Raw genomic sequence first — 16,090 nt, forward strand, 5'->3', positions numbered from 1 at the left:
TTAATTTATCTTTAAGAAGTATATCACTTGTTATGGCATCTGTCAAAGGGTATTCAACAAGGATTCAATTATCAGCTTATACAACACCAAAATCAATACAACACTACAATATTATTATTGCGAACGCGAAGAAAAATTATTCAGTGCTTCATAATATTTTTTAAATTATTATTAAAGTATATCATTATCAAAAAATAATACTAGATAATATAAAAAGCAAGATTTTTTTTATTTAAATACAATTGGTTATAGAAATTTTCATGACAATATCTTATTTAAGTTTGATTAATAAATAGTATTATTAAAATAATAATTCTGTTTATGCATATAACATTCTGTTTTATATATTCAAAATACTATGATAAATAATGAATTATATATGAAATAATATTTTTATCATTAGAATATCACTTCGAGATAATAAATTAATCTTTAAAGTTTTAATATTATTTTCGTTTTTTAAAAATATAACTTCATAATAATATAAAATAAAATCAAATTTTAATGCTTTCTATTGTAAAAAATATTTTCAAAACTATATACGAAAATAAAATACAAAATATGAAGAAAATAAATTAGAATTCAAAAATTAATATTATTGAATTCAAACAAATTTTCCATCGAAAAATAAATTACTTTATATTTAATATACATTTTATATATACAGATTTTTAAATTTTATAAATGTTAATTTCATCTTCCTCAGAAGATAACTTTCAAGATAAATTTTTCTTGTAAGTTAATGTATGAAGATTTTCTTTTTGTATATATATCTTTTGTGTTTTAATCTAAGATTTGTCTAGTTATTATGACTTTAAATTAATTTGCGGATAGTTATTACACATCGATTTATTTAACTATTTATCATAAATATTTCATTTTTTATCTTGTTGAGTTTATGAATCATAACCGAGAAAATATAGTCACAAAGATGATTTTAAGTCATTTTTATCATTATCATTATTATTAATATGATGAACTTTACAATTTTGATAATCGAGTATAATATAAAAAAAATTGCAAATTAAATATAAGAGTTATCAAAAAATATTAATATTATAATTATCGTTTTTAATAATTTAATTTTTGATAATTCGAAATTATAATGTATAAATAGGTATATATTTTAAATACACTTTGAAATAAATAAAATAAGCACTTAAAAAAAATGATATTTATTTATGATATATTAAATAATATAATAAAATATTATTGTAGTAATATTAATATGTATATTATTATGAATTGACAGCAAGAGTGTAAAACATTATGATTAATGTAAACCAGCGCAGGAAATGATAACATTAATTGTCATTGATACTTGAAATATTAATTTAATGAAGTCGTTTTCCGGAACAGAATGGTTATATTCTTTTTTATTCTTCGAATAAACATTATATCGCTTAATAAATAAATTAGTATCATGTAAATAATTATAAATAAATTAAGGGACTATAAAGAAATCTATAAATAAAGAAATATTATGAAGGATCAAGTATTTATCAGACATAACAATATCATTTTATAATTAGAAAATATAATTATTTATAATTAGAAAATATATATTTTATAATATAAATATATTTTAAAATATATTTTATTTATAATTAGAAAATTAAAAATAAAAAGAAATATAATTTTTTTTGATAAAAATTAAATTTTAATATTATCTATTTATTGAATTTCTATTTATTTCGATTGAAGATTTTTATTATATATTATAAATTTAAAATATAAAAAATATCAATTAGTAATGAAAATTTAGTAGTCATCACTTTAAATAAAAGATAGAGCTTTTGATGAATGATAAATTAAAATAGTTATTTAATATTTAATTTTTAAACATAGAAAAATGATATTTCAAATACGAGATAAATGTAAAATAATTAAGAACTAATTTATTATTTATTAGATAAAAATAGATTCTTAAAAATAATTGTATTTTTTATTCTATTTAACAAGTCAAAAAATATTTAAAATAATCATGCGTAACTTGTATATATATTCTTAGTTTATAAAAAGTATATCCTGATAAAATTTTATCTTTAGAAAAAAAAATCATATCGGTATTTATTATATCTTTGATAATAACCATTAATTAATCTTGAATATATTATTAATACTCGATTTTTCTTCAATTTTATTCAATTTTTCTAAATACTGAAAAACAAAAATTTATAAACTTATGTGGAAAAAGTGATATATAATGTATATTAATTGTTATTACTTTTTATCAATACTAATTCTATTATATGATATTATATTATATTATATTATACTATATTATATTATATTATATTATATATATAGTTATATTAAAACTTTAATAATTTTTTTAATAATATTTGATATTTGATATTTAATATTTGATTTTGATATTTGAATTTCTTTTAATATTTGAATCAAGTTTCTTTTTTAATTATTATATATTTAAAAAAGAATATTTAATTAGAAAAGTCTAAAAACAAATGATGTTTTAGAATTTCTTTTTTTGAATTAAATTTGATATTGTATGTAGACTAGATAATTATAGATAAAGTTATATAACAAAAATTTTATTATATACTTTTATATTTTTTTTTAAGTTGTTTTTAAATATTTATAATAGGATTAGAATCTCGATATGGTATATAATATGATTTTTTAAAAAAGACTTTTAATGATGAAATGAAACATTTTAATTCATATATAATTACGAGATATATTTTCAATAGTTGAAATGAAATATGTACTTTTGTTATTTATACTATATATACAGGATCCGAAAAAATTGAGAACATCGATATTAAATCGGATCAAATTGGAAAATATTTCAGAATTCGATAATTTCAGAATTTTCAAGAATTATACAATTATAAAGAATAAAATATAAATAATAATCAAATATATAATCATTATAAAAATATATATCTTTAAAAAAATTTTGTTATTTAATCTTTTTAAAATAAAAATTAATTTCAATTGTTCTCTCTGCTTTCTAATATATAAAAGCGTTTCTGAAAAATTCATTTCATAAATATCAAAGTAAAAGTTTACTTAAAAATGAATTCAAATAGACTATTGCATGATTTTTTTTCATGAAGTTCAAATATAGATAATTTTTTTTTTATTAAAAAAATTATTAAAATTATATTTTAATTATATAAATGAATATAATCCTGGAATATCATTTTCTAAAATTCCAATTTTTTTTAATCTTGAGAATTTTTGGGGAATATTTTCGAAAATTTGACTTGATCTGAAGAAAAGTTTTCGACATTTTCAAATTCTTACATATTTGCTTACAGTAGCTAACATAATTTATATAATCAAAGAAAATTTCTATTTTTAAAATCAGGCTTAGAATGTTTGCATTTAAAAGATTTGAGGACAAACAATGAACTCATTTACATATATATTTATATATACATATATTTATCTTATTATTTTAACAAGTATCTATCTTGTTTAATAGCTTAAAAATGTCAAGATTTTATACATAAAGTTTAAAATGGCATATACTCATAAATAAAATACATGATTAACAGTAAAATATATATGTAACTATTAGGTAATATAAGTGGGAAATAATGCATGCCGTTATACTTTATTGATATTGATACCGTGATTATAAATTATATTATAATGTATACTTTGTTTATAATTTTATAGTAAAATTTAATTATTTTATTTTTTTCTTTATTTATTTTAATTTGAACAACAATTGTTGTATTGAATAAATATTGCAATGGCTTTTTAGATTGAATCAATAATGTCAATAATGAAAAAATCGACATGAAAAAAAATTATAGTCGGTAATTCTTGTAATATCAAAACATATTCCATTTTATATTTATTCTTTTATATTATATATTATATACTAATTGTATCGTGTCTGCGTTATCATAAAATATCGTTCAATATGACATAAGGACATAAATTTAGAATCCTTAATAGTCTAATCTAAAAGGAAAAGGGAAGAAGTTTTACTAACCTGCAAGTGTATTCATGTTTTTTTCTAACTGATCGTCGAAAGAAACCCTTACAACCGTCGCAAGAAGCAGCACCATAATGTTTTCCAGTTGCGCGATCACCACAGATAGCACAATGTTGTGAAAGTACACCACCTACTCCCGATCCTGACAAAGTGAGAACTGAGCCTCCAGCTGCGCCTGCACCCATGCTCAGATCAGCATCTAGAAAAAAATGAATTTATATTTATTAATTATTTTATTTTATTTTCAGATAAATAAAATTAAAAATAGTTTGTTAACTCTTTCAGTATAAGAATACTTTTTAAATTATTATTTGTGTAAGACAAGATAATTTTTGATAATTATTATGTATTTTAGATATGCTAATATATTTAGTCAGGAAATATATAGAAAATATACATTAATATAAATATAATTTTTGAATTGTCGTAATATATTATAATACTTTACATCATATATTATGTTATATTTTATACTTAAATATTTAAATTAATTGTTAATTTCTTGATTTTTAAAAGAATTATTAATTAACAAATGATCTAATTCATAAATTAATAGCAACATAATTAAATATGTTCGTATAAAAGAAATGCAAAAGACATAAAAATCGATATTTTTGTAAAAGATTGCTATTTTAGTCATTTTATCATAAAGTATTTAAATAAATTTAGTTTATTTAATTATTATTTATATAATTAAATATATGTAAAATAGTTTTTATATTTTTATTTATTAATAATTTTAATATAACAAAATGTAATATTTTTTTTATTTATTATATATTTATGATTTTTCAATTTGTCGAAAATGAAATTATAATATTTTTGTTTGAATATTTTTGTAATCGTTTGTATACGTTTGTTACTTAAAATGCAATAATTTCGTAATAAAATACAAATAAAAAAAATATATATATTGTGATCTAAATCAAAAATAGGTAACAAAGTTGAAGTTAATAAATATTAAATTTTATTCATGTACTAAAGTTTGATAAATTAAATATAGTTTTAATAATAATCTATATATTCTCATTAGAGTTTGTTAATTTTTATTTTTTACAACGACGGTATTTAAAATATTAGGTATCATCATTTATGTTTCAGTATATTTTCTTTTTTATTAATTGTATAAATTTAAAAGAAAAAATTTCATATTGCAAAATTTTAAAAATTAATTTCTTTAGTTTAAGGGGAAAAAAAAGAAATTAAAATTTATTAATTAGATTATTAATATTTTTTTTTATAAATATCATACTTAATTTGTAATAATTATAAGTATAAATATAATTTTATAAAAAAAAAATAATATTATAATATTATTATATTATACTTTATTGTATAATACTTATATATATATATATATATATATATATATATATATATATATATATATATATATGATATTTATTTTAGTTATTTTCAAAATTTATGAAAAAATTGTACAATAAAATAATAAAAGAAATTAATAATAAGAAATAATAAGAAATAAAATATATAAAATAAAAATATAATCAAATAAAATATTTATCTAATGTATATATATATACACTTGTTCATCTATACATCAATCATATCGTATCTCACATTTCTTCATTTCACTATTTTCTTTCTTACTATTTCATATCTCCTTACATGCATTTATCATGATCAACTGCACTATCAGCTTTCATATTTTATTGACAATGAAGGTATAAATAAGATAAAAATAAAATGGAAATCAATTAAAATAGTAATTAAAATAAGAAAAAGAAATCAATAATAATTATAAATGATAATCAATTATTTTATTAATTTTTATAATAATTATTATATTTAATAATTTAATAAATTTTAAATGATTATTGTTAGATTTGATTTACATCACAAATTTAAAGTTCGATAAATATAAAAATTTTTGAATATTAAAAACTATAAATATATTTATTATAATTATAATATTATAAATATTAACTATATTTATATTTAAAATTATATTTAAAATTATATTTAATATAGAAATATGAAATTAATTTTCTTTTATTTCAAATATAATTGATTTGTTAAATTGATATATTTTATAAGTAATTGTGTTTTTTATATATATATAATGCAAATGATTATATAAAAAAAATATTATTTAAGAAAATATTTATATAAATTATATATTTAGATCAAATCATAATTTAGATTAAATTGTATATAACTATAAATAGTATGCTACTTTCACCATAAATTGTAAACATAGTAATAGTTTCGTTGTATTCATTTTATTTTGTTTATGATGTAAAGCAAGAAATTAGAATAACAAGAAATTAACTTTCACTTGATATAAATTTATGACATGCAAATTATGAAGAATTTAAATCAAATATTCAATTGATCTATGTTAAAATAATTCAAAATAACTAAAAAATTTTTTCTTTAATTTATAATTATAAGTGAAATAATTATTTTTTAAATTTAGTTCATATTATAGAAAACTAATTATAAATTGAATTGATGAACAATAAATGATCTACTTTCAAGTAAACTCACTTATTAATGATAAAGCTTCTATCTATAGATTGCCAGTTTGCTCATTTGTTTCTGCAAATATCTTTCTAGGAAGTACTAAAAATATAGGAATTATTCCACCAATTATTTTAAAATAATTATTTTTTTTTTAATAATTAATTTGAGATTTTATTTTAAATGAAATATGTAGTGATTCACAGGAAAATAAAAAACATTAAATTATCATTTTTAGTTTTGACATTATTTAAGAAATAGGCTTCCTATTTACTTTTTAGTATTTTTATAAAAATTATTTTCACAAAAAAATTTTGATATTTGCAACTATTAAATATATTAATTTTATTTTAACATTGTATATATAATATATAATATATTATATAATAATATTTTTATATGATATTTTTATATGATATATATTATAATATGTATATAATGAATATCTATAAAAATTATTGATTTGAAGTAAAATTTTTAAATAAGATTTATAATATATAAGATTTCTTGAAATCTTTTCAATGAATAATTTGATATATTTAATCTAATCTATTCAAATCTACATAATATATAGTATTGAAATATAAAAAGTTTTGTATTTAAATATTAAAATAAAATTTTATTTTTTTAATTTAAAATATAAATATCAATAATTTTTATAATTTATTGATTATTAAGAACTAAATTCTGATATAATAAAATTTTAAATATTCCAACCAAAATATTTAAAACTAATTGATTATTTGTTCAAATTTATAATAATAATAAATACTTGAACTTCACAAAAATTTTTTTTTAAATTTATTGAAATTATTTAAATAAAAGATTAGATAAAATACTTTGAAATAGATATCGATTGAGAATTAATATAAATATAACCTAGTAAATGAAAGAACAATATTAGTTTATTAAAGTAAAGAAATGTTCTCTAAAATCTTATTTCAAGAACGAGGATTATTTTCTTATCGGCTCGAGACGTATAAATAATGATATTCCATGATAAAGAATATTGATACGTCGATTTCTTTTCTAACGTTTCTTTTACGAAACTTTTATTTGTTAATAAACCTACTGATAAATTCAATTTTTTATCAATCATGCACGATATATAGACTCTCTATGTTGTCTTTTCATTTTGGGAAATTTTTGGACAAATTACAATCTTTACAATAATTACAATCTCTTAAGTTAATGTGTATTAATGATTCATAAATGATTTTTTTATTTGAAAGAATTTTAATAAAGAGAGAAGATAAAGAGATAAAAAAATATTTGTAAAATATTTGCTATATGCTATTTATAATTTTTATTTAATTTTTTTATACGTAGATAAAAAATAATTGAAATCTATATTTTATTGCTCAGATTAACAGTCAATTAAATTAACAGGTTAATTATATGGATAACTAAATAAAAAAATATTATAGATAATTTGTTATGTAAATAAAAAAGATATAATATATATTCTTCTTGAAAAAATTGTTGACAAAAAATAAAAAAAAATTCATTAAAAATAGTTTTTGAAATATTATATTATATACATTAAATCTTCATTAAAAATAACTGTATCTTTTGAGATAAAGAATGTTATGATATAAATATTAAACATATAGGAATGTTAAATTGATCTGATATGAAGTATAAAAAAAAAATTTTATTTTGTATATTGTAAAAGAGTTGTATATTTTTGTATATTTGAATTAAATGAGATTAATATTATAACTATTAAAATAATAATTTTTAGATTTTTCATTTTAAAATTATTAACAATAATTAGATATTGTTAAGATTTTATATTGACTTTATGATAGAACAATATTTATATATTATTAATTAATATATATTGTTACAATAATTTTCATTTATTATTTTTTTAATTTTTAATTAATTTATTCAACATACATTTAAATATATCAAAATTTGTCAAAATAATTATAATTTCATAATTTCAATATATGATATATATATATATATTTATTTATATAACTTATTGTTATTTTTCTTATAAGTTTTAATTTATATATCGTATTTATATAATATTTTTGATTTTGTAAAAGTATTTATTCTTTCTATCCATTCATTACAATTTTATCTTTTTTATTTTCATTACTCATGAAAGAATGAACATTTAGAAAATAATTTTCTTGCTAGAGATCTTAGAAGCAGTATTAGCGATTTTTCTAATAGCTAATAATTAAACAGAATTTAAGTTGTATTTTTGAAAAGCATACATTTCCGATATGAAAATTGAATTACTTGAAAAAAAGCGGGGATGGATCCTAAAGTTAAAATTTTAATTTCAAATATTTATTATTTCTAGGATATAAAAAACTTTCAATTCCCATTATTGAATTTTGTTTATACAGACAGTTACTAATACAATTGTTTTTACAGATTCTCTACAGAACATCATGTTGTTTTTTAGCTGATGACAATATATTAATATATATTAATATTGGCCACAATATGTACAAATATATGTGCACATGTCTATATGTATATTACGTAAAATCTGATATGAATTTGACATTGTTATAACTATGGTTGATCAAGAAATATTTTCTATTTATAATATCGATCATTTCGTTTTAAATTATTACAATTTCAAATTAATGATTAATTCCTTTTTATTGATTTTAATAAATTTGAAATATAGTATAAAAAACTTCATTTTGATACCATATTATCACATGTAGTAAAGACTCTTTGAATTAATAAAGAGATAAAAATGGCTGAATAGTGGAATTTTTGGATAATAGCAAAACAATTACTTTCTTTTGAATTAAATTTCATTTATTCAAATAGAAATGAACAAAATTGAGAGTTTCTTTCAATATCTAAGAATAAAATTTTTTTAACCGATAAGTTACATAAATTTTTTATTGTAAGCAGCTGCGTAAAATTATATTCCCGTTGCGTCTCAAACTATCGAACCATCCATTATTTATTCTTGCTAATTTCGTTGCATTTTCACTATTTTCAAGATCTTTAACTATTTTGTATTTTTCTTCAATAGTTAAAACTACATCGTTTTTATTTACTTGCCATTACGATACCATTTTCTACTTCAGATTGAATTGATATGATTGCATTTAACCAGCCGAACACAGAAAAGTATTTAACATCTAAATACGTTATATTTATGTTATAATCTAATGTATATTTATGTAAATATCGCTATAAAACGTTGTATAAAAAAACATATGGATAATAGAATGTCGACATCCGGATAATAGAGATATGAATATGGGAGTCTTTATTGTACATATATATTATGCAAATAATTAACATATATAAAGTGTTTCAAAAATATTGGAATATTCGTAAACTTGAGATAATTTCAAACAATATTTTGTTTTGCAAAAACTTATGATACGATTTTGTTAACAAGTTATTAAAAGACATTGACCAATCATGGAGCATATAACTTAATCGAGCCACGATAAAAGTGTTGACTACTATGTCAAACAAGCATATACAAGTCCAGTAATATATCTCGTAGAAAATGGATTGAATATTATATTTATTCATTATTCGTGATGTCATTCGATAGTTTTCGAAATAGTCGAATGACAAAAAAATACTTATTGTATATTTCTAGTAAACAATGCATACATTTACATTAAATTTTAAACATCTTCAAAGTTATTGAATTTATTTAGTTAGATTTTTCCTTCGATATAAACATTCTGTCTACAGATATTCTGACATAATGCCAGGAATGATTTTTATTTTATTTTCTTTTTCATCCATTTTATGTTTAATGAAAAATAAATATCGTTTAATTTTCAATCGAAAAATATTAGATTCAATATACCAAATTTACTTGTTATGAAGCAAGTATTCAAAATAATTTGATATCTTAACATATATATTATATTATATTATATTATTATAAATACAGAAAAATATTTTAATTATTTAAATTTTAGTTTAAGTTATATATTTTCTGATCATTGATAGACAATCAATTATATAGAATATTTTATAAATGTTAGGATTATTATTATTATTATTACGGCTCTTTAATAATATTATTGTGAAGATACTATATTAGTTATATTTGTATTATATTGAAAGTTTTTTATTAATAAATTAATAATAAATATTTAAAAATTTTAAATCTAGAATTCATTTCCCTTTCCTCTTTTTCTTTCAAATTTGATGATAATCAGAAGTTTGTTTTTTGAAAGAATATTTAGGATTTATTTATTTAAAAGAATTTAAAAATATTAACATTATTTTTTAATTAATGGTAAATTGATTGAAATATGTGAATTTATTTCTTATAACTTTTATTTTAAATAAATTAACTATTTTTTTTTAATGTATCATTACAACAATGAATAATAAAATTATATATTCAACATCTATCGATAATACTAAAAATTATCATTTCGCAAATATTCACAATGATCGTGTGATTAATTTCATTGAAAAACAAACAAATATTCTGAGAATATTTTGAGAATATTATTTATTCGACTTATAGAAATCTTCGCGTTGCCAATATTTAAATTTGATGGATGTTGCTCTTAATGTTTGTCATTTCATTATTCTATAATCAATATAATTTTAATTAATAATTTTTTTGATCCATATTGTTTTTATTTGATTAGATTACATGGATGCAATGTATTTCATTACTATTTTATATTTTCAAATTATCAAAGAATTTTATGGTTTCCGTTTCGAATACAACTTTTACGTGATAGGTTTTGACTATTGAAAAAATTAGAAATTAAAATGAATTGTTTTTTGAAAGAATATGTTTTAATTGAATCATAAGATATGCCTTTAATGTTTAGTAAACAACTGTTGCTTGATTTGCATAGGACAAATAAAGGATACTTTTTGTTAATAACGTATACGAATTCTGATATATATAAATCTAAATATTCTAGAAAAAAGTAATTACATTTAAAGTTAAATACTATTTTCGTTAGATATAATATTTTATCTAATACTTTGAGATATATTTTGAAAAAAAATAAAACTTTGTTTGTATTGTTCTTATTAGAAAAAAATATTTAATTTTACATTTCTATAAACAAATAAAACATTCTAATCTTTTTTAAAAATTAAAGAATATGTATGATACATATAACAATATAAATATGAATATATTTAAAAAAAATAGTGAGTAAAATATTTTTTAATTAAAGAGAATAAATTTTAAATTATATTTTTTCAAAAATATTAATTAATCGATGAATCTAATACAAAAAATACTTATACCATAACAATAATGTTTATATTAAGACTTATAGTGAAATTTAATAAAAATATTTTATTATTTTTCGTAAAATTATAGATAATTTTTTAATATAAGCATATCATATGAAAATAATGTATTTGAGAAAATATTTATTTTTTATTTTACTTTCTATATGCTTAAATTTGAAAATTATTAAAAAAAAAGAAATTTTTAAAAATTTATTCTTTACTGCAAAATATTTTATTGAAATTATTTTTATATTTTTATTTATATTATTTATATTTTATTAGCTTTAAAATGTTATTTGTAAATAAAATTTTATAAATAAAACTTATAAAAAAAAATCTTGTCTTCTTGTATCAACATTTAAGTTTCATTTAACATTTTCATAAAAATCGTATATTCATATAAATGATAATATGGAAGTTATAATAATATAATAATGTGGAAGTTATACCTTTTAAATCAAGAATCAAATAGAAATTAGATCCTTTTTGTACTCAATTTTATGTGATATAGCTTTTTTTTATATAAAAATTAAAATATATAAGACAAATAATCATTCAAATATAATTATAACAGATAAGAATTTTACTAGTTAATAAATCAAAAAATAATAATTAGAGATGTAGGAATTAATAAAAAAATTTATTTTAATATTTTTTAACATAAGTTTTTGTATTATCAATCTCTTAATTATTGTACTATAGAAGATGTAAAAGCATTTCAGATATTAAGATGGAACATGAATAAAAAAAATCGAATAAAAAAAAAAATAAAAATTGGAATATACCAATTAGGAATTCATCAGAAATAATATATTAAATGTATTAGGAATACTCGTAGATTAATGTTTTGATTTTTATATTCAATGATATAAATAATAAATATATTTTTGATAATTTTTATATTTGAAAAAATATTTTTAGAAATTATAATATATAATTATCTTCTCATTAAAGCAATTTCAGAAACCAAAGGTTATAGAAATAATCGTGTTCACTTGATTATAGTTAAATTAAAAAATAAAATAGTAATTATTATTAAAATTATATTATTTTTGAATATACAAAAGAAATATTATATAAATATAAATTGTGATAAATAATAATTATATAGAAAAGTAATACAATGAAATAAAAATAAAATTTGAAATATGTTATAATAACCCCATATTATTTTAGAATGATCTTATTTTATAGATTTTATTATAAGATATGAATTGTGTAAAAAGACGTGAAAAAAAGGTCTTTGAATCGTTATTTTGTATATGGTTTTTATAATGAAGAAATTATAATTTTAATATCTCTAATAATATCTCTTTACTTTTTGGATAAATAATATTCATAACATGAATTATCATCTCACATATATAATATATAATCATTATATAATAATTAAAGTTATAGATAATATATTAAATTATGGTATTATATTTCATATTATAGATCATTTTTCTTCTATTCACTAACACTAATAGAATCAATGATTTATCTAGGATAATTTAATTAATTCAGATTGATTGATAATTTCGATCATCATATCATCAGATATCAATATCAATTTAGAGATGTATGTCTGTGAAATGAAATAGTTACATTTTTAAACTCGTCATATGCTTTAGCTTGCTTACGCAAGCAATAAAATACAATTAATAAAACAATAATATTATGCAGACAAATATGAAAAAACTTTTGATAGACCTAAATTAGACAGATTTATGCAAACTAGAGTACCTATAGAATATCCAACAAATTTAGGACAAAACTTATAGTTTAATGAAGTCAAAATAAAATAGTTCAAGTTCATTCGATTTTATTTTAATTTTCAACTTCGTTTTCATTTCATAATATTCATATTTATTATAATTGTTAATGATGTAAGAATATTATTTTTTTTTAGTAACAGATTTTGTATATAAATAATAGTACCAATATATACCAATATATACAATAGTCCAGTCTCTAAACGCAGATCATTTTTGATTCTCGAGTTGGTATTAACGAATAGTTGAACATTGTATTTATCTCATTTAAGATTATTATTTTTCATTTTAATTAAAGAGTCGAATTTTTAAAACATTTAATTTTCCTAGATTAATAGACATGGTTCTGACATGTATTTATTATTGGAATTATATATAATATATAATTATATATATTATATAATATTTATCGATATTATAATTAATGAAAGAATCATTCAAATTTTAATATTTGTGTTTAATCTTAATCTTTATATATAATGAGTGAAATATAAATATCATATTTTTATTATAATTTCGAAAATAAATTTTTAGACATATTTTTATATGTATAGTTTTATTTACTATTATATTCATTCTTTATTACAAATTTGAAGAAACTTAGTCATTTTTTTTTTTTTCTAATAAAATGATAGAAATAGAAAATTCAATAACGTCAGATTTACGATTAATAATATTTCTTCCATACAAGGATTAAAGATAGAAAAAAACTTATTTATAATGTAATTAATATGTAAAACATTTTAAAAAATGTAATTCTTTTAAATTTATAATTATAATTATAATTTTAGTATAATATAATATATTTATTTTCTTAACTAATGTACTTATATATATATTTAATAACAATTATAAAATAATATTAGGTTATGCCAATATTTAATTTTAAATTATGATTCTAATATTACGAAGATTAATATGTTATAATAAGTTAAAGATGTGATGATGTTATAATAGAAAAATATATGATAAAATAGATAACTATTTATATTATATGAATCAAAGATATCGTGATGACGTTATAATAGATAAATATATGATAAAGTAAATAATAATTATATAAGATCTATGTAACGTTTAGAAGATTATTTTTAAATGTATGCATATTAAAGTATTTATTATTTAACAAAGATTGTAGTTTCGGAAGGTTCATAGATCGATATAAAATTTAGAGATAATACAAGGAAGAAAAATGATAAATTAAATAATATATAATTTATAATTATATAAAATTTTAATTTTAATTAAGCTACAGTTAATTATCATTTTTCAAGATATTAGTAAAAGCTTTTATATAGATGTGATAACTACATAGAATGCTGTCTTATATAAATATTTAACAACATATAAAAAATAAATCTATATATAAATCTACTATCAAATAATCGATAATATAATAAAATTTTTTATAGAATATCTTTAGAATATTTTATATAAAATTTGAATGACAAACATTATAAATTATGGCAGGTATATAATTGCCATTAGAATTATCACAAAATTGCTATTTTTCGTGATTGTCTTCAAGAGTTTTATTGTTATTATATTATATATATATATATTATATATATTATATATTATATAATATTATATATTATATATATATATATTATATATATATATTATTATTATTATTTCTTATAATTTGATCAAATATATATGAGATTTTTATTTCTTTATTTTTATTTCTATTTTAATATTCAATTTTTATTTTTTTAATTATATATATTATCAAGGAATTAAACTTAAGATTTAACTTATCAAATATAGTCAGTCATATAGATTTGGATTGGATAAAGATTACTTATCCAAATTGTTATGCTGGATGCTGACAATATCATAATATTTTTCGCATTAAAATTTTTTGTTGTACGAGAATATTTTTTATTAATATCTCAAAAAATATTTTGTGTGTGTGTGTGTGTGTGTGTGTGTGTGTGTGTATGTGTGTATTTTATAAGCTTAATTTTACTTTATCGAAATTTCATTTAAATAAATTATGATTTAATATTTGAAATCGATTTAATTCTAATTTGTATAAATTAATAAATATTTATAAAAAATGATATTATTAATTAATTCTTTAATTCTCAATAGTACATTATATTTCAACAATTAAAATAACATCTAAATTAAATTATATTTATATTAGAAAATATGCATATATAAATTAAATTATTCAACTTTTGTCGTTTATTTTATCAGATTGAAATTTAATTTTCATGAATAATTTTCAACAATTTGAAGGTTAATTAATTTTCTTCACTGATCATAGATTATTTAATGTAAAGTATCAATTACAGAATATATGTTAAAATTAGAATGATCAATATTATTATATTGAAAATATTATTTATAGATGATAATAAAATTTAATAATTTTATTAAATAATTTTTATTAAGTTTAATTGAATTCTTTATCACTACACATTAGAATTTTTTAAAGTCACAAAACTTTCATGATTGGCAAGTAATAATTATGTATATTGTTAATTTTAATTCATGTTTTTATTATTCCATTCGTTATATAATATATTATATATTATATAAGTATATATATAATATATATATAGTATATATTATATAATATAATAATATATTAATTGATTCAATATCAATAATTTTTTAATAGCAGACATATATAATG

General features: G+C 17.0%; 1 protein-coding gene across 4 annotated transcripts in view; it reads right to left on the reverse strand.

Moving 5' to 3' along the window:
• Positions 1-16,090, reverse strand: part of LOC102655120 (hepatocyte nuclear factor 4-gamma) — a 259,440-nt gene that overhangs the window by 24,086 nt on the left and 219,264 nt on the right. For all 4 annotated transcript variants that reach the window (XM_026442759.1, XM_026442761.1, XM_026442760.1 and 1 more), the window contains one exon: positions 3,974-4,175. In XM_026442759.1, coding sequence (XP_026298544.1) covers positions 3,974-4,175 — 202 coding nt within the window. The remainder of the gene's footprint in view (positions 1-3,973; positions 4,176-16,090) is intronic.

The sequence above is a fragment of the Apis mellifera genome, linkage group LG9 (genome assembly GCF_003254395.2).
Source record: "Apis mellifera strain DH4 linkage group LG9, Amel_HAv3.1, whole genome shotgun sequence".
Taxonomy (NCBI): domain Eukaryota; kingdom Metazoa; phylum Arthropoda; class Insecta; order Hymenoptera; family Apidae; genus Apis; species Apis mellifera.